At 53.4% G+C, this 17,103-nt stretch overlaps 2 protein-coding genes and 1 non-coding gene across 7 annotated transcripts in view; 2 read left to right on the forward strand and 1 right to left on the reverse strand.

The window, feature by feature from the left end:
• The first annotated feature begins 396 nt into the window (after positions 1-396).
• LOC112135893 (U6 spliceosomal RNA) lies at positions 397-503 on the forward strand. The gene has a single exon (XR_002917127.1). It is a non-coding gene; the product is annotated as a U6 spliceosomal RNA (small nuclear RNA).
• Positions 504-4,504: 4,001 nt separating this feature from the next.
• On the reverse strand, positions 4,505-11,981 carry RBP5 (retinol binding protein 5). 3 transcript variants are annotated; one of them, XM_054526351.1, is made up of 5 exons: positions 11,889-11,981; positions 10,297-11,590; positions 9,834-10,012; positions 6,259-6,360; positions 4,505-5,805 (listed from the first exon to the last, which is right to left on the reverse strand). In XM_054526351.1, the coding sequence occupies exons 2-5, from the start codon at positions 10,367-10,369 to the stop codon at positions 5,752-5,754; spliced, it is 408 nt and encodes a 135-aa protein (XP_054382326.1). In that variant the 5' UTR covers positions 10,370-11,590; positions 11,889-11,981; the 3' UTR covers positions 4,505-5,751.
• CLSTN3 (calsyntenin 3) overlaps positions 10,759-17,103 on the forward strand; it is a 29,715-nt gene continuing 23,370 nt past the window's right edge. The window contains 6 exon segments of one of the 3 annotated variants that reach the window (NM_001133955.1): positions 10,759-10,956; positions 11,557-11,602; positions 12,147-12,279; positions 14,593-14,715; positions 15,152-15,347; positions 16,873-17,081. In NM_001133955.1, coding sequence (NP_001127427.1) covers positions 12,216-12,279; positions 14,593-14,715; positions 15,152-15,347; positions 16,873-17,081 — 592 coding nt within the window. In that variant the 5' untranslated portion in view covers positions 10,759-10,956; positions 11,557-11,602; positions 12,147-12,215. 3 annotated transcript variants of the gene reach the window in all.

A 17,103-nucleotide genomic window follows, 5' to 3' on the forward strand; every position in this document is an offset into this window, starting at 1 on the left:
ACAGGCACACAGAAGTTAAAGAATTCACCTGAGGTTACACGACTCCTCCAGTGGTGCCTTTAGCTCTGCATTGTGCCACCTGCCTGGGTCAAGGAAGATGCCACAGCTGTTGTTCTGTGTACAGAGAGGGAAAGGAAGATGCTGGCTCTCAGCAGTTCTACAGAACAGAGGATGGAGAGGCCACACGACAATAGGCACACGCACCGTACATTGAAGAAGTGCACGCGAGACAGAATCGTGCGGGATATGCACACTTGCGTGGAAGAAAAACTGTTCCATTCACACTGAGGTAGACCCTCCATCTACGACTCATCTGCAGGGCAGGGGTGTGGGCACAAACTGAGGCATGAATGGAGGGGAAGCTGGAGCTCTGCTAGTGTAGAAAGGCGATGCGATGTGCTCGCTTCAGCAGCACATATACTCAAATTGGAAGGATACAGAAAAGATTAGCACGGCCCCTGTGCAAGGATGATATGCAGATTCATGAAGTGTTTTTAAAAATCATTTTAGAAGAAGAAGAGGAGGAGGAGGAGGAAGAAGAAGAAGAAGAAAGATGGTGAGATATCCTTCAGGAGACCAGGGCCAGGAGGGTGGAGGCCTCTCAAGAAGAGGGAAGCAGGAGGAAGCTCCAGGGCAGGGTGAGGGCGCTGGTTCCTGTATTCAGCTGTCATAGGGAGAAGGGGAGCAGCTGGGAGGATCAAGGGAGAGTGGCAGTACCTGCAGCTGGTGACTGGGGGAGTCCAGGCCTGGGATGTGGCCTCTGCTGCTGGTGCCTGGCACCTTGAATGAGATAGCTTCAGTATGTACTGTGGGGGATGGGGGAGTCCCAAGGGCTCGGGGGTCGGGGTGGATGGAGCTGATGACTGTGCAGCCATCATTGCAGTAGCACTTGGCTGGGCAGCTGTCCCTGTGTCATCCCTTTTCTCCTGCATTGAAGCCTTCTCTCCATGGGTGGGAAGGCTAGAGTGGCTGTTGCAGCAGGGGCTCTGGAAGGCAATGCTGTCCCGGGGAGCCCATGCATCCTTCTCTGGGGATGGGGGGTGGAGTGCAATGAGAGACTCTGGATATGGATCCCTTGGGGAGGCAACTCCCCTTCATCCTGGTCACCCCCAGATGGTTTACCTGCCAGGACAGCAAGATGATGGCTACATTAGCCCCCATTCTCTGGTGTGTGTCACTTACACTTCGGTGTAAATATGTCACTGTGTAACCTCAAGGGTAGTGGCACTTGATGCCTTGTCCTTAACTGAAGAATACAAGGCTTTGCTTCTAGTCAAGAGAACTTCAATCATCAGGTGAAGAGGCAGGGAATAGCGCAAGTAATGATAGCCAGCATCTGTCAGGGCGCACTCCACTCCAGGTCCTCTGCTGAGTGTGCATGCAATCTTCACAAAATCCCCAGCAGGAAGGAAGTACTCTTGGTGTTGCCTTGTGGGCTGGCCAATGTGGCTCATTTGCTGAAGGCTGGGGATTTGTATATACTCCTGCAGCTAATAATAGGTGGCATTTCATGCCTGGCCACTATGCAGCACTGCCTCCCAATTTTGGGTGGCATTTTAGGTTCCTCTAGAGCCTCTGAGGCAAGTGATTTGTCCATGAACCCAATGGCCTAGCTATGCTGGTGACCCTCTGCTTGGGCACTGCCCACAGGGAACAGAACAGAGGCTCTGAGAGCTGCCTCCTCTCCCTGGTAGTCAGAGTAAAGTGAGGGCAGAGGGAAGGGAGCTTGGGAAAGGGTGGGGTAGGGGGAGGCAGGAGGCTCACCCCCAGCTAGATGGTGGGTCAGGAAGCCCTTGAGGAAGATGGAGGTCCTTCTTGTTTTTGCTGGAAAGGTGAGTGTGGAAGGTCAGCTATGTTTTATCCCTCCGGTACCTAAGTGGCCTCTAGTGGGGGTGCGTATTCAGCATGGAGCACAGGTTCCCACAGAGCAATGCCATCCTGTTGGCTGAGGTCTGGGGAGAGGGAGGCAGGCCTGGAGAGTGCCGATTCTGGCCCCTGGGCAGGCAGGGTTCTCTGGGCACTCCTTGCACCCTGGCCTCAGAGGCTTTGGCTACCACCGTTGTTTCTTTCTTTCTGTTCTCCATGCAGACTCAGGTCAGTTATATCACAGTCCTTCACAGGGCGCCTGGATTTGCCCACCAGATCTCCTCACCTCTTGCCGTTCACCTCCTGCTGTACATACAAGGTCTCCCCGATTCTCATCTGCCCATAATCGTGGACGCAGCCCCAGGATGTGCAGGGTGAGTCCCCAGGGACCCTGACAGCATGGGTACTCTCATGACTGAGGGCGTTACACCAGGGAGAGGGAGCCGGGGAGACTTCCCAGAGAGCTGGTTGGGGGTTATGAAAGTGGCCTCACGACTCTTGCTGTGGCTAATGCTGTGGCTCACACCTGTAATCCCAGCACTTGGGGAGGCTGAGGCGGGCAGATTGCTTGAGGTCAGGAGTTCGAGATCAGCCTGGCCAACATGGTGAAACCCAGTCTCTACTAAAAATACAAAAAAACTACGTGGGTCTGGTGGCACGCGCCTGTAGTCCCAGCTACTCAGGAGGCTGAGGCACGAGAATCACTTGAACCTGGGAGGCGGAGGCTTCAGTGAGCCGAGATTGCACCACTGCACTCCAGCCTGGGCAGCAGAGCAAGATTCTGTCTCAAAAAAAAAAAAAAAAAAAAAAGAAAAAGAAAAAGAAAAAGTGGTCCCAGGCCAGGTGGGAGCAGCAGGCTCTAGGGGAGCAAGTGCATCCTGTGGAAGAGCAGGGAGCTGCTGGAGGGGTGGGGAGGGACGGGGCAGCCCCCACCCTCATCTTCATCCTCTGCACGCTGGGGATACCAGGCCTCTTACTTGGGGTACTTAAGGCTAGACCAGATGTGGTTCCTGCGTCTTAGGGAGTGACATTAGGGTGGGGGAAAGGGACCAAAATGGCCAAGCCTCTGCTGTCTCTTGGGATCTGTGGTGGCCTCTACGAGTTCCCTGTTGCCAATAAGTGGTCCAGCCATGTTACAGGATCGGACCCGGGATGGCCTTTGTGCTTTAGAGCTGAGGCACTTCCTGCTTCTACCTGAGCTCCTTTTCCACATACAGGCCTGGGCACGTAGGCATCAGGGTCATGTGGGAGGTGGTGGCCGAGGGGAGAGGTGGGCAGCGGGGAGGGGTACACGGCTAGACCTGGTTGCTCTGCCTCCTCTTGGGACCCCCACTGGGATGGAGCCCAAGTCCTTGGGCAGCACATGGTCCTCTGCTTCACAGGACACACACCTGTACCCATCCTCCCCACCCACTTTTGCTCAGTTTATTTTGGGGAGAGGGCTCTGAATTGACCTTTGGTCTTTGCAGACACTCAGGGACCATCTGGAGCTCCAGCCGGAATCTGGGCCTGGTGGAGTGGGAGTGGGGCAGGGGCCTGCATTGGGCTGACTTAGAGAGCACAGTTATTCCATCTCATATGGAAATAAACATTTTGGATTCCTGATCATATCCCTGGGGTTTAAGACTCTGGCCAACCAAGTCAACTCCACAACTTTGTGTGTCCCTGGGAGGGTCTGGTGTGGGGCCCACCTGTCTGGCCCTCGTCCCCTCCTCTGCCCTTTCTCCACTCACATCTTGGTCCCTCTGGTGACTATCTCTTCCCTCTGAGGACAGATGGAACCTGATTTGAATGAGGGGTAAGGGTCTTGTGGGGACGAGGACATGGATTGTGTGTGTGTGTGTGTGTGTGTGTGTGTGTGGTGGGAATGGAATATCCGAGAAGGTGCTGGAGGAGGGAGGATTGAATTTGGAGAATCCCTGGCTTCTGCTGCGGAGCACAGCGCCCCCTGCTGCCTGCAGGGGAAACAGCAGCTCCAGCTTCCCACAGCGGTCCCCTCCCCTCTGCAGGTCGAGCTCCCACCCTCTTGGAGATGCCTCTGAAGCTGCATAGTCCTTTCCTGATGCTTGTGCTCCCTTAGGGGGTCTCCAGGCCTCTTGGTGGGGTCTGGCCCCTGGAGAAGTGTGGTCGAGTGGAGGATGGGGACCTGCAGTGGCCATGATCTGGACGCCCACATCACAGGGAGTTTTGAGGGATTGAGCCCACTTTAGCTTGGGTCTTAAAACCACCATGGTAAGAAGTGTCAACCTTTGGGGGAAAAATAAAAAAATATAAAAATATTTAGAAAAACCCACCATGGGGGCCTACAAGCTCCTGAGTCAAGGCCTCTGCCGAGACTCCACTGACCAGCGTGGTCACTGAAGGGCATGGAGGACCGTCCTGTGGGAAGAGGCTTGGACATCACTGTGAACTCAAGAGCAAGGACACTGTGTTGATCTGGAGATGCGGGCAATGGGCGAGTACACGTGGAGCATCCTCCTGTGCCTTGGAATGGGACAAGGTGGATTCCAGCAGCCCTTAGAGCTTCTGCTGGGTGGCTTTGCAAAGAAGGGGCTTTCCACTCTATTGAGGACATCTGCAGAGAGGTTGAGCAGGGAATAAGATTTTCCATTCAACCCTGAGTTCCTTTTTTTTTTTCTATTCCAAATTCATTCCAGAGCATGTGGTAGGATCAGTATCGCAAGCCTAGTTCTTGGCCAGAGCCCTAGTGACTGTCTTGTGTGCGTGGGGGGCCCAGCCGTTGCAGGAAGATGGGGCAAGAGTCTTCATCTGATGAGGGCCAGGGGCTTTCCAACTCCCTCAGCCCTTCCCCCAGGCTGTTTTCCCACTCTCACATTGAGTCCTCTTCTCTCTGATACTTGCCCCCCCTAGGACTTTTATTCTGAAAGAGCCAAGGCCCCTGGAGGTGGAGAGGAGGCCAGAGGCTGGAGCTGGCCTTTACCCTGAGCCAGCTCCACCCTTCTGGGCTGTTTTCCAAGGCAGCAACTCTGGGACCCTTGCTGTCCTCAGCTCTCCACTTTATCTCTGGTCTCCAGCCTTGCTGGCCTTTGAGCAGAGGGTCCCTATAGCCAGGACTGCTGGGCTTCTCCCTCCTATGCCTTCACACCCCTGTATTCCTGTCTTTTATTCCTTGACCTCACATCCTCCGTCTAATTCCTTTTTCAGCTTTTTCTGGCTTTCTTGCTGCTTGCCCTTCCCAAAGCAGACACGGAGGACAGGTCACCATTTAGAAGCTCCCCGCCTCCCCAAGCATTGGACAAAGGTCTTACCCCATTCCATCCCTCTTTCCCAACACATAGGATGGAAGTACCAAATAGCCAGATGCCTTCAGATGTCAGAACCGTGGAGTCCGTTGAACCCTGTGTGTGTGGGGCTGTGTCTTGGGCCCGGTTTTGTTGAGTACATGAGGCTTTCTCAAGAATAAGGACAAAGAAATGGACACAAAGACTCTGCCGGTAGCCCCTGTTTAAACTCTTGAACCCCAGTCACAGTTTTCCAGAAGTCCATCAGGATATAATTTTCACTAATCGCCAAATGCCCAAAGCTTAGTTGTTTCTTAGAAGGAAAAGAAGAGGTCAAATGGACAGGAGAGAGCGGAGATTGGTTGTTCTCAGGGGCTCCTTCCCTTTGCCTGCTTCTTTCATCTGGGAGGCCAGACCTTGACCTGGAAGTGAGGTCACTATTGGGCAGTGGAGTGTGAGAAAGGACTTTGGCCTGGGGGCTGCAAGTTACAGATTAACACGAGGAGGGGTGAGGAGGGACCCAGAGGGAGGGAATGTGGCCACAGGAAGGGACAGCTGACCTGGCACAATCTGGGCTTGAAGGGAGCACAACAAGAGGGTCTGTGGGCTGGCGCTGTCTGGAGGGATCTCGGCTCCTCTCCGGCTATCTGACCTTCCTGAAGACCTGCTCGCACACTGCATCCCTTGCTGTCAGTTCCTGGGGAGAGAGGGGAAGTGAGGGGAAAGAGAAAGAGGGCTTTTGCCAGCCAGAGCCCTTTTCTGAAGGTCCTTGACCTCCATTTACTCCTTCCGGATACAGCAGCTTGAGTGTTTGATGTATGGGCAATTGTATCATTATTCCACATCCTCAACTTTCCACCCCTCAGGAAGGAAGGTGGCTGGGTCAGGGGATGTGAGTGGCTGAAGCCTCCATCTCTCCAGTGATGATTTATGGGCATTCATCCGACTCGTAGACAGGGCCCACCTTGGCCACTCTGTTTCTTCCTCTCGCTACTCCTCCCAGTGCTTTTGCTTTCCCTCCCTGGTCAGTTCCTTGGACAGGGATTGGGGCTGGGCTGGGGGAAGAGTGGTGGACCTATCTGGTTTGGACAAGGGGATGCCTCACAGCTGGAGGCCCTTCTCCCAGACACCCAGCCCCCACCCCATTTACCAGATACAGCATCTCTCCCTCCAGCCAGTGTCTCCAGCCCCGGTTGGGGACCTCCCCTTTCTGCACACACACCAGCTGCTCCTCCTCCCAGGTTACTATGGTCTACAGGGAGCAGAAAGAGGGAGTAAAGAAAGATTGGGAGGCAGGACACTCAAAATGCTTCCCATCTTACTCTGAATGGGCTCCCCCTTTTACTCCACAGCAGATACTATCTGCTCCAGCCCCTCCACTGAGCAAGGGAGCTGCTCTGATTCAGCAGGACTCCCTTTCCACCCCCCAACTTTGTTTTTTTTATTTTTGAGACAAGGTCTTGCTCTGTCACCCAGGCTGGAGTGCAGTGGCGGGATCTCGGCTCACTGCAACCTCTGCCTCCTGGGTTCAAGTGAATCTCATGCCTCAGCTACCAGAGTAGCTGGGATTACAGGCATGCACCAACATACCCGGGTAATTTTTGTATTTTTAGTAGAGACAGGGTTTCTCCATGTTGCCCAGGCTGGACTTAAACTCCTGAGCTCAAGTGATCCACTTGCCACCGCTTCCTAAAGTGCTGTGACTATAGGCATGAACCATCACACCCAGCTTCCCACTCCTAGAGGTCACCGAGGAGGGCCCAAAGTTGTCTACAGTGACCTTTAGGGGAGAGCAGGGGTGGTAGCAGGATAAGCAGAGGTGAAATTGCGGAGGGCATTTATGAAGAATGGAGACTTTTTCCTCTGGATACTTCTGGCTGACCTAGAGGGACTTTTGAGAAAAAAGAGATTGGTTGGGAATCCTACCAGGTAATCTCATTTCTCCTCTTTCTCGGTTTCAAGAACAGCTGAAGTATCCTTAGAAATAAAGGGTCAACCCCTCTGGGCCTGAGCATTCCAATCAACCTTTATTGAGTTCTCCCATAGGATAGGCCCCAAACAAGGAGCTCAGAGTCTTGAAGAGATAGAGGATCAGTAAATAGGTAACTGTGACACCAGGCAAGAGTGAGGGATGGCAGTGGGGCGGGCAGAGTGAAATCTTTGAGGAAGTTGGGAATTAATTAGATTGGAGAGAATGGGAAATTTCTAGCAAGGAAAGAAACAGCTAGAAATAGCGGTAAAAGAGAAAGGCAATTAGTTCTGAAGGGCTCTAACCTAGAGTGTATGTGGTGCAGGCAATTGAAGAGCCGATTCACAGAGACCCTTGTATGCTGAGTTAAGTGTGATAGATGATGTAATGTAATAGATCATCACTGAAAGGGTGTAAGTCAGAAAGTGACATGATCACATTTATGTTTTAAGTAGACCCTGTGGCTACAGCATGCAGATTAGAGGAGGGTTAAGCCTGAGAACCAGCTGGGTGCAGTGGCTTAGGCCCGTAATCCCAGCATTTGGGAGGCTGAGGCAGGAGAATCACTTGAAGTCAAGAGTTTGAGACCAGCCTGGGCAACACATTGAGACCCCATCTCTACCAAAAAAAAAAAAAAAAAAAAACCCACAAAAAAACCAATTTCAGGCACCAGGAAATGAAGGCCTGAATTAGGGTGGTGATAGAGAAAGGTTAGGAGGGAACACAGGAGAGCCATTTAGAAGAGTGATGCTCAACAGAAATAAAATGGGTCAGGAGCCATATTAGAAAAGTAAAGAGAAATAGGGGAAATTAATTTAAATAATATATTTTAGTTCACCAAAAATATTCAAAATATTATTATTTCAGCATGTGACCAATATAAACATTTCCTAAATGCTTCTTTTTATTTGGCATTGTCTGAAAGTCCACTTACAGCATCTAGATTTGGACTAGTTATATTTCAAGTATTCAATGGCCATCTGAAGTTAGCAGCTGCTATACTGGGTAATGCAGAAAAGCTACAAAGATTTCTTGGCCAATTAGATGTGGTGGGGTGTGTGTGTGTGTGTGTGTCTGTGTGTGTGTGTGTGTGTGTGTGCTGGGAGCCTAGAGGTAAGGAAACAAGAGATATTGACCATGACTACCAGGTCTCTGGCCTGGCTGGTTATTGCCATTAGTGGAGAGAGTAGATATAAAAGTGGGGTAGGTTTGGATAGGAAGACAGTGAATTTGAATTTGACCTTGGCATTCAAATGGAAATTGGTTCCAGGACCCCCACCCCACTAAATCTGCTGAATAAAATGGCTTAGTATCTGTAGAGAAACTACGTACATCCCTCTGTATACTTTTATTATTTTGATACAGAGTCTTGCTCTGTCACCCAGGCTAGAATGCAATGGCGTGATCTTGGCTCACTGCAACCTCTGGCTCCCGGGTTCAAGTAATTCTCCTGCCTCAGCCTCCCAAGTAGCTGGGATTACAGGTGTGTGCCACCATGCCTGGCTAATTTTTGTATTTTTTTTTTTTTTTTGAGATAGAATTTCACTCTTGTTGCCCAGGCTGGAGTGCAGTGGTGAGATCTTGGCTCACTGCAGCCTCCGCCTCCCAGGTTCAAGTGATTCTCCTGCCTCAGTCTCCTGAGTAGCTGGGATTACAGGCATGTGCCACCATGCCTGGCTAATTTTTTGTATTTTTAGTAGAGATGGGGTTTCTCCATGTTGGTCAGGCTGGTTTCAAACTCCTGACCTCAGGTGATCCGCCCACCTTCATCTCCCAAAGTACCGGGATTACAAGTGTGAGCCACCGCACCTGGCCTAATTTATGTATCTTTAGTAGAGACGAGGTTTCACCATGTTGGCCAGGCAGGTCTTGAACTCTTGGCCTCAAGTGATCTGCCTGCCTCAGCCTCCCAAAGTCTTGGGTTTATGGGTGTGAGCCACCACGCCCAGCCTTTTCCCATATGCTTTAAATCATCTCTAGATTACTTATAATACCTAATGCAATGTAAATGCTCTGTAAATAGTTGCTATACTGTATTATTTTTTATTTGTATCATTTTGTATTTTTTTAATTTTTATTTTTCCCAAATATTTTCCATTTGCAGTTTGCTGAAGCTGTGGATGCAGAACCCATGAATATGGAGGGCCAACTGTATTTTGTAGGCAGTTGAAAACATTGCCCTGGAGCTCAGGAGATGGCTCTGGCTGGAGAATTCATGCCAAGGGCAGCCTATAGATGGAAGCAGAAGGCATGGGTGTAGATGATTTAGCCTATGGATAGTGGGCAGACAAAAGGGAGAAGACATCAAGAAGAAAACTCTAGGGAGAAAACTCCAGTTTAAAGGATTAATAGGAGGACTAGGATCTGCGAAGGAGGCTAAGAAGGAATATGTAAGAAGTAGAAAGAAATGCAGGAGGGTGAAGTTATTGATGCTAAAGTAAAAGAGACTCTGGGTGACCAACAGTGTCATAGGCTGGAGGGTGGGCAAATGTTTGCTCTTCGGTCTGGGTTGGCCTGTTCTTTGCCCTTTGGGCTGGTGATAAGAGGCGGCAGGGAAGAAGTGGGAGGGAGACGGGGAGCACCAGGACCTGTTAGTTCTGGAGACTGGTATCCTGGGGACTGCATTCCCTGCTGTAGTGACCATTCTCCTCCTCCCCACTGCTCTGGCTGGGGAAGGTCACTTTGTTTTGCCCCATGTTGTTAGGAGTCTCCTGTGATGCCTCCTTCCGGCCACCGCCCAGCCAGGGGAAAGGTACCTGGCATTTTCGTCCGTCCACGCTCCTGAGGTCCTCCTCAAACTCCACTCCCACATCGAACTGCACAGTGTAGTTTCGGAAGGTGCTGAGCGTCCTCACCATCATGTGGTTGCCCTGGTGGTCGATCTCCTTGTCCGGCTTCAGCAGCAGCGCGATCTTCCGCACAGCCAAGCTGATGTCTGTGGGGGCTGCCTGTTAGTAGGGGTGATGCTAGCCAGCCAGGAGCTCCTCTGCCTGCAGCAGCCCCTCAGGGCTGTGAGTTTCCCTTCTTTGGGTCTGGGACTGTGGATTCACCCCCTCCTACCAATGCCTGATTAGAAATGGATCCCAGGTCTGGTGCCAGCTGCCTGAGCCTTTCCACAGTGTCCAACCCCGGGCATTCCCTCTTCTCCATGGGACCAAGAGGCAGGAAGGAAGAGGGGAGAAAGGGAGTGACAGGGGTCTGGGGGGGCGAGGCCATTACTTAGGGCTTGCAGGTAGTCCTCCATGTTCTTCTGCGAGACAAAGCGGTAGTAGCCAGTGAGGTTGGGAGGCATTGTGTGGATCAAGGTTTCAGGAGAATGCAGGAGACAGGGTGAGGAAGGAGGGGGTGTTGTCTGGCAGGTGAGGCTGAGAGACTCCAGCCAGCCCCACACACAGAGACAGGATGTGTAATGGCCCGGTTACCAGGGCTTTTTATAAGGCTGGGGCCCTGTTGCAATAAGAGTCCCTACCAGACTTCCTCCTTCCCCGCATGGTGAGTTTGGGGGTGGTGTCTCCAGCCTGAAGGAGGGGCAGGGATTTGGCAAAGTTGTGCCTGACCTTGGCTTTTCCTGAGGAAGGAACCTGGAGCAGGATCTGGGGCTGTCAGTCATCCAAAACTCGAGCCATCCAAAGGTCAGTTTTGGCCTCCACCTCATTTCTGGCAGGCTTGGGAACCGTCCCAGGGCCTGAGGGGCAGTCTTTCCTGGGAGACACCTGAGTCTGGTCTGGCTGTGTGAGGTGGAGATGAGTTCCAACAATATCCTGAGATCCTGGGACTGAGTGATGTTGGAAGATGTGAGGGGAGGGGGTGAGGAGAGCCAGCTGCCCAGGAGTCATCGTGAAGAGCACCCTGTAGGCCTGGCTCCCAGAGCTCCCTCAGGTAATGTGCTCAACTGGGACCCCAAAGTGGCATTCCAGACTCTTGGTCCTAAAGAGCCATTAGGAGGGAGGTGGAGCCCGAGGGGTGCTGAGTTCAAAGTCTGGAACAGACAGCCAGAGAAGAGTTTGTTGGCTATTCTGGAGAGTTTTATTCTCTTTGGCTTGGGACCCAGAGGGTTTTCTCTCCCTCTGAGTCATCGACGAGACCATAACCCCCAGTCCCCAGACCTAGGACAGCCCATGCTTTCCAGATGTATTTCTGTGAAGGTGGGGTGGAGGCGCCTAAATAATATTGCGCCCCGCCCCCAGCTGCCCAATTCTCTCTCTAACCTGCCATCGTCCCGGGCTTCAGAATCCACTGGGCTTGGTTCATCATGGTTTAAGGTGAAATTCGGGGGGAAGGAGGCAGGGCAGGTAGGCAGGAGGAGGCGGCCGGTCCCGACAGGTGCGCGCGCGAGGGGTGCACGACGTCCTGCTCCTCCTTCGGTCCCAGAGCCTGGATGCCGCCCTGCGGACCGCCCTGTGGCTTCCTCGCAGCCCTGGGCTACAAATGCCAGGATTTCTCAGGCTCAGACTGAGGGTTTTACTTCACCCTTCCCAGAGGACACGCAGCAGGGATCTGTGGATGAAAGAGGCTGTGGAAAGAGGTTAATGCAGAGTTGGGGGGCGGGGTGACGCGGTGCCACCCCTCCTGGCCGCCCTCAGGTCCCGCTGACGTCTCTCTTCCCCACCCCCTGGCTTCTGGCTTCTTTCTCCCCACGTCCCTCTTCTTTCCCACCCGCTCCGTGGCTCTCCAGCTTCCTCCCCAGCCCCCGCAGTTCCTCGGCTCCCCCAAATTGCAGCCAGGGGAAGGAGACCTGAAGCTCTCCAGCCCCGACGCCCCAGTCTCATTGGCTCCCTCCCCCGCTGCAGCACCTGGTCCCCCCCAATCACCTGATTGGCCGGCGGCCCCATCAATCGTTGCCCGGCTGTGCTGACGTCATCCTGCAGTAGCGGGGTTGGGGTGGGAGTGAGAGAGTGAGGACGCTGGGCTGGGGGAAAAGGGAAGCCGCTGCAAGTCCCCCGCCTCAGCTACCCAGATTGGGATCTGCCCAGGCCCGCTTTATGGACTAGTGTGGGCCGCAGGCTCCTTTCCGTCCCTGCCCTGCTGTACCCCGCTCCTTGGAGACCCCCCTGTATCCTTCCCGCAAGGTGGAATCCGCAGACTGGAGGCTCCCAGGGAAGGCAAACGCCCGGCCCTGCCCTGCCCCACGCCGCACCATGACCCTCCTGCTGCTGCCCCTTCTGCTGGCCTCTCTGCTCGCGTCCTGCTCCTGTAACAAAGGTGAGTGAGGTGGGGGTGGGGGTCCTGAAAGAGGGGCGTCGGGCAGCGCCGTGCGGGGTAGGGGTGGGAAGGAGGTGTCGAGGCTCCCTGGCACCTGACAGGTGTCTGGCTCTCTTCTGATCACCCGCCTTCCCATCCATGTTCTCAGACCTGCTCGGTCTCCTCTCTTTCTCTTCCCCCAGCTACATCTTCCTTTCTGGTCCATGTCTACCCATGCGTTTCTCTTGCTGGTCATCTTGCTCCCATTTGGTCTCTATTCCCGTCCTGGGGTCTCTATTCTCCCCTTCTCCCAATTTTTACACGCTGGTGGCTACCTCCGGTCTGGGAAGGACTGCCCCCGAGCGGGTGATATGCCTCTCCCCGCGGCTCTCCCTTTCGCTGGCGCATGCTAAGGGTGTGTGGCAGATCCATCTGCTTCGCCTCCATCCCATCCTGGGGAGAAAGTATTTGCTGCAGTTCAGCAATTCGGAGCACGTATGTTTTTGCGTGTGCCTCTGCATTCATACCCTTATGCCTGCATCAGCTGGGCTGTGAGTTACCAGCGCTGCCCTCTCTGGCAGACAGCGGATACATTCAGCTGGGCGGGGCCATCGGACAGACGGAGAGGGAGGACGGGAGCGAGGGCTTGCGGGCAGAGGGCTCGGGTGGGTGGAAACGGATGGAGACCGGCAGGAAAGGGCAGAAGTGGGCGTGTGGGGGGCGCTGAATGAGTAGTGAGAGGGAAAGCTGAGAAGGAGAAGACCAGAGATGAGGCGTGGGAGGGGGTAAGGAGGGAATGGAAAAGGGTAAAGGTGGAGGCAGAAAAAAGAGGGAGGAATGAGGAAAATCAGGAAAAGAGTGAGTCACGGAGGAGCCCGGGAGCCTAGGAGTGAAAGGGAGCAAACGCAGAGACCACAGGGGGCCAGGAGGAGAGGAGACAGAGGCTCAGAGACCTGGGAAGACAAGCAGGGTGGGAGGGGGAGCTGTGCAGAAGGCGCCCAGCTCTGCCCTTCCATCGCGCTCTCTTCCTCTGCATCTCTGACCTCAGCCTCGCCTCCTAGCCTCCTGCCACTTCCTGTACCGCCTCCTGTGCACCATCTTGTGGCTTTCTCCTCAGCATTCAGGAAGGGGTTATGGTGGTCATCAGTAAGAAAGCCTTCCCATGCCAAAGGCTTGCTGGTGTGTGGTTGGAGGAGAGAATGGAGATCAGGGTTTCTTGCTCACCGTGAGATACTGGGGATGAGGTTCCTTTTGGTGACTCAGTTTCCCTCTGCCTCATGAGTGTGCTTTGGGAGCCTGGGTGTTGGCATGATGATGGGATTAGATAGAGCAAGCGTGGAGGCTGGGGTCGGGGGGTGATGTGGAAGGGGAGGAAATATGCTTCCCCACAGCCCCTCACCAGGCTCAATCTGGTAGAAGATGGGGAGATTTGGAGTCTGATGAGTCCCACATCCATTCTGAATTGGCTGGTGGTTGAAGGGAAGAGGGGTAGGGTAGATAAGAACTGGGATTGAGTTCTGTATAAAAAGTGGGTTTCAGGGAATGTGGTTTGATGGTCTTGTGGAGGACATAGAAATGTGCTGGTTTCGAATGTGTTCTCTTGGGTGTGGGGGTGGGAAGCAGGGACCGGATTTGTCATGTTTCTAGGCCAGCCCGATAATCCCTTAGGATGACGGCTCAGCTGGGTCCAGTTGCTCAGCATTGATTCCTTTGCTCAATTCCTGCCCCTCTCTGCCCCCTCCCTCTGTCCTTTCTCCCTTTCACTTCTCTCCTTTCTCCCCATCCTGTGTTCTGGGAGAATGGCCTCAAGTTGGGGCTTGGCTGGGAGAAGTGCAGAGTGAAGGGATCAGGACTGAAATGAGTTGGGAGGAGGATAAGCAATCAGGATCTCAGGAAACTTCTAGATCTTTTTCTAGTTTCAATTCTGCCCTTAATCTATCCCTTCCCTTTCCCAGGGCCTTCTCACGGCCCACCACTGCTTCCTGAAGTTCCCAGTCTCCATTCTCTAGCACGTGAAATCCCTAAAGAACATTCTCCACTTTCTGACCATGGTTCCCACGGAGATAGTGATCCCCTCCTCTTCACCCCCAGGGCAGGTTGTTTCCATGGGAACTGTCTACCCTGCTATAGGAGAAGGCTATGACCTCCCTCAGACCCTCTGACTCCTTTAGTAGCTGATTTCTTGTCCTCAACCACCCGCCTCCTGTAAGGTGCTCCTATAGGGGATGGAAAGGGTGATGGTGCTGGGGTGTGAGTTGTCTGGGTCAACAAGGGTTGTGGGAGTAGAGGCCCTGCTCACAGGTGCTTCCTCTCCTCTCCTTGGGGTGGGGCCAGCCAACAAGCACAAGCCATGGATTGAGGCAGAGTACCAGGGTATCGTCATGGAGAACGACAACACAGTCCTCCTGAATCCACCACTCTTTGCTTTAGACAAGGATGCCCCACTGCGCTATGCAGGTAATTGGGATTGGGGGATGGCAAGGCAGGGTAGGACAGAGAAAAGTGGGTGGGAGGGCCAAGAGCAAGGGAGGGAGGGAAAGTCCCTTGATGAGAAAGTAAGGGAAGAGGCCTTGGGAAAATAAAAGTGGGCTCAAGGAGGGGAATGGTCTCCACTGAAGAATGGAGATTGAGTCAAGGATGCCAGAAAGGGACACGGCCAGGCAAGGGTTAAACACATCATGATTTTTGTCAGATCTCAGGTCTGGGGGCTCTGGGAGGTTGCTGCTCAGGGAAGCTGGGCTTGGAGTTGTGTGTTTGATCATTAATGCTTTTATGCCTACAGGAGAAGGGACAGGGCTTTGGGAGGAGAGGTGGAGCTGGACCCCAGGTCGGGAGGCTGAGGGTGGGGAAGGAGACACAGCAGCCTCACTCCTCCCCTTCTCCCCTTTGCCAGGTGAGATCTGCGGCTTCCGGCTCCATGGGTCCGGGGTGCCCTTTGAGGCTGTGATCCTTGACAAGGCGACAGGAGAGGGGCTGATCCGGGCCAAGGAGCCTATGGACTGCGAGGCCCAGAAGGAACACACCTTCACCATCCAGGCCTATGACTGTGGCGAGGGCCCCGACGGGGCCAACACCAAGAAGTCCCACAAGTGAGGAAGTCCTTGTCTCCTGCCCCACGTGTTGCAGGGTCCTCCTCCCTGCTCCCAAGCCCACCATCCTCTGTCCGTGCAGTCATCGAATATCCACCCCCACCCACTGCTGTTCCTAGGATTTAGGGACCTTCAGGCAAGGTGACAGAAACATATAGTAGAGTTCAGTGGATCTAATCTTGGCTTTGCCTCTCATGACCTTGGGCAGCCTAGCCTTCCTGGACTTGCTTTTCCTTATCTGTAAAATGGAGAATGTGATGACACCTACTTCATAAGGTTGCTGTGAAGATTCAAGGAGATGGTTTGTGTTGAAAGCATGCACCACAGTGCCTGATACACGGTGAAGGGCTCAGTACATGGGCGTAATGATGAGGAGGAGAGCAAGAAGGAAGAGGATGAACACACTCAGCATGCATCCAGATTCCTTTCAACTGCCCCCTTCAGTCTATTTGCAGTGTATACCACACACACGATCCCTATCATACACATATAGCTCTAGGTGAGGGTGGGCAGGCGATGGTTGTAGCAAGAAAGAGGCTCGGGTCTGGGACACCTATGCCTGTTGCCAGCTAACTTCTTATTTGAGAATAAGAGAAAGATCTTCAGTCAGGATTCTTGAGCCACTAAGAGGCACTAGAGATAAAATGCTCTTTGTGACTCAGTTTCCCATTTGAAGATAGGACCCTTGCCTCTGGGGCCTGGGAGCCTGGGTCTTGGCCGGGGGCAGGGCTCAGCATGAAGGGCCTTGACCCAGCTCTGCTTGCCCCGGTGCATGACTAGGGAGGGGCCACATGCGCAGGAGGCAGCACTGCCCACACGTACTGTGCAGACATGTCAGATGACTTGTGACCTTTGTACAAATGCCATTTCCCTTCTTATGGCTGGTTTTAATTTGGCTTTTACTCTGCATCTTCCTTGGTTATCCCCCCGGATCTGACTGTTGTGAAGGAAGGCCCTGCTGGATTTTATGCCTTACCCCTCCTCTTGGCACCCTGACCCACAGCATTTTGCACAGAAGTCATCAAAATCAGCTCCTGAGCACCCCTGGGGCTTGTTCCTCTTCCCCTACATCAGTCCCCCTTTCTTTGGGCCCTCCCTCTGGTGTTGTCCTCTCCCTGGCATGACTTTGATGCAGCTTGGTGCCCTGTGGGGTGGGGAGGAGCATGCTGACTGCCTCAGTCTCAGGGATAGATGGGCAGGCTCCCTCCTGCTCTGGTTCCCCGTCGGGATTGCTGCTTGCTCCTTTCTGGCATATGGGTGTACCGTGTCGAGGCTGTACCTTGGTGTATAGTATGAGACTGTATCTCGTTGTGCCCATATTGAGGCTGTTTGTTGGTGTACGGTATTGAGGCTGTATCTCGGTGTATGGTATCGAATCTGTCCCTCCGTGTGCCGTATCAAGGCTGTATCTTGATGTACCATATCGAGGCTGTACCTCAGTGTGCTGTATCAAGGCTGTATCTCAATGTATAATATCGAGGCTGGCTGACGTGTCTTCATCCCTCCTTCTCTCTGGTATGTGCAGGGCCACTGTGCATGTGCGGGTCAACGATGTGAACGAGTTTGCCCCAGTGTTTGTGGAACGGCTGTACCGTGCGGCTGTAACAGAGGGGAAGCTGTACGATCGCATCCTGCGGGTGGAAGCCATTGACGGTGATTGTTCCCCCCAGTACAGCCAGATCTGCTACTATGAGATTCTCACACCCAACACCCCTTTCCTCATTGACAATGACGGTGAGTCCACCCCTGGCTTCCC

This window comes from Pongo abelii, chromosome 10 (genome assembly GCF_028885655.2).
Source record: "Pongo abelii isolate AG06213 chromosome 10, NHGRI_mPonAbe1-v2.0_pri, whole genome shotgun sequence".
Taxonomy (NCBI): Eukaryota; Metazoa; Chordata; class Mammalia; order Primates; family Hominidae; genus Pongo; species Pongo abelii.

Excerpts from the sequence above, each read along its gene's own strand:
- RBP5 (XM_054526351.1), bottom strand. The coding sequence starts at position 10,369 with ATGCCTCCCAACCTCACTGGCTACTACCGCTTTGTCTCGCAGAAGAAC. Across the intron at positions 10,013-10,296 it reads GGACTACCTGCAAGCCCTAA|ACATCAGCTTGGCTGTGCGG; the intron begins GTAATGGCCTCG and ends CAGCCCCCACAG. Across the intron at positions 6,361-9,833 it reads TGGACGGACGAAAATGCCAG|ACCATAGTAACCTGGGAGGA; the intron begins GTACCTTTCCCC and ends TGCTCCCTGTAG.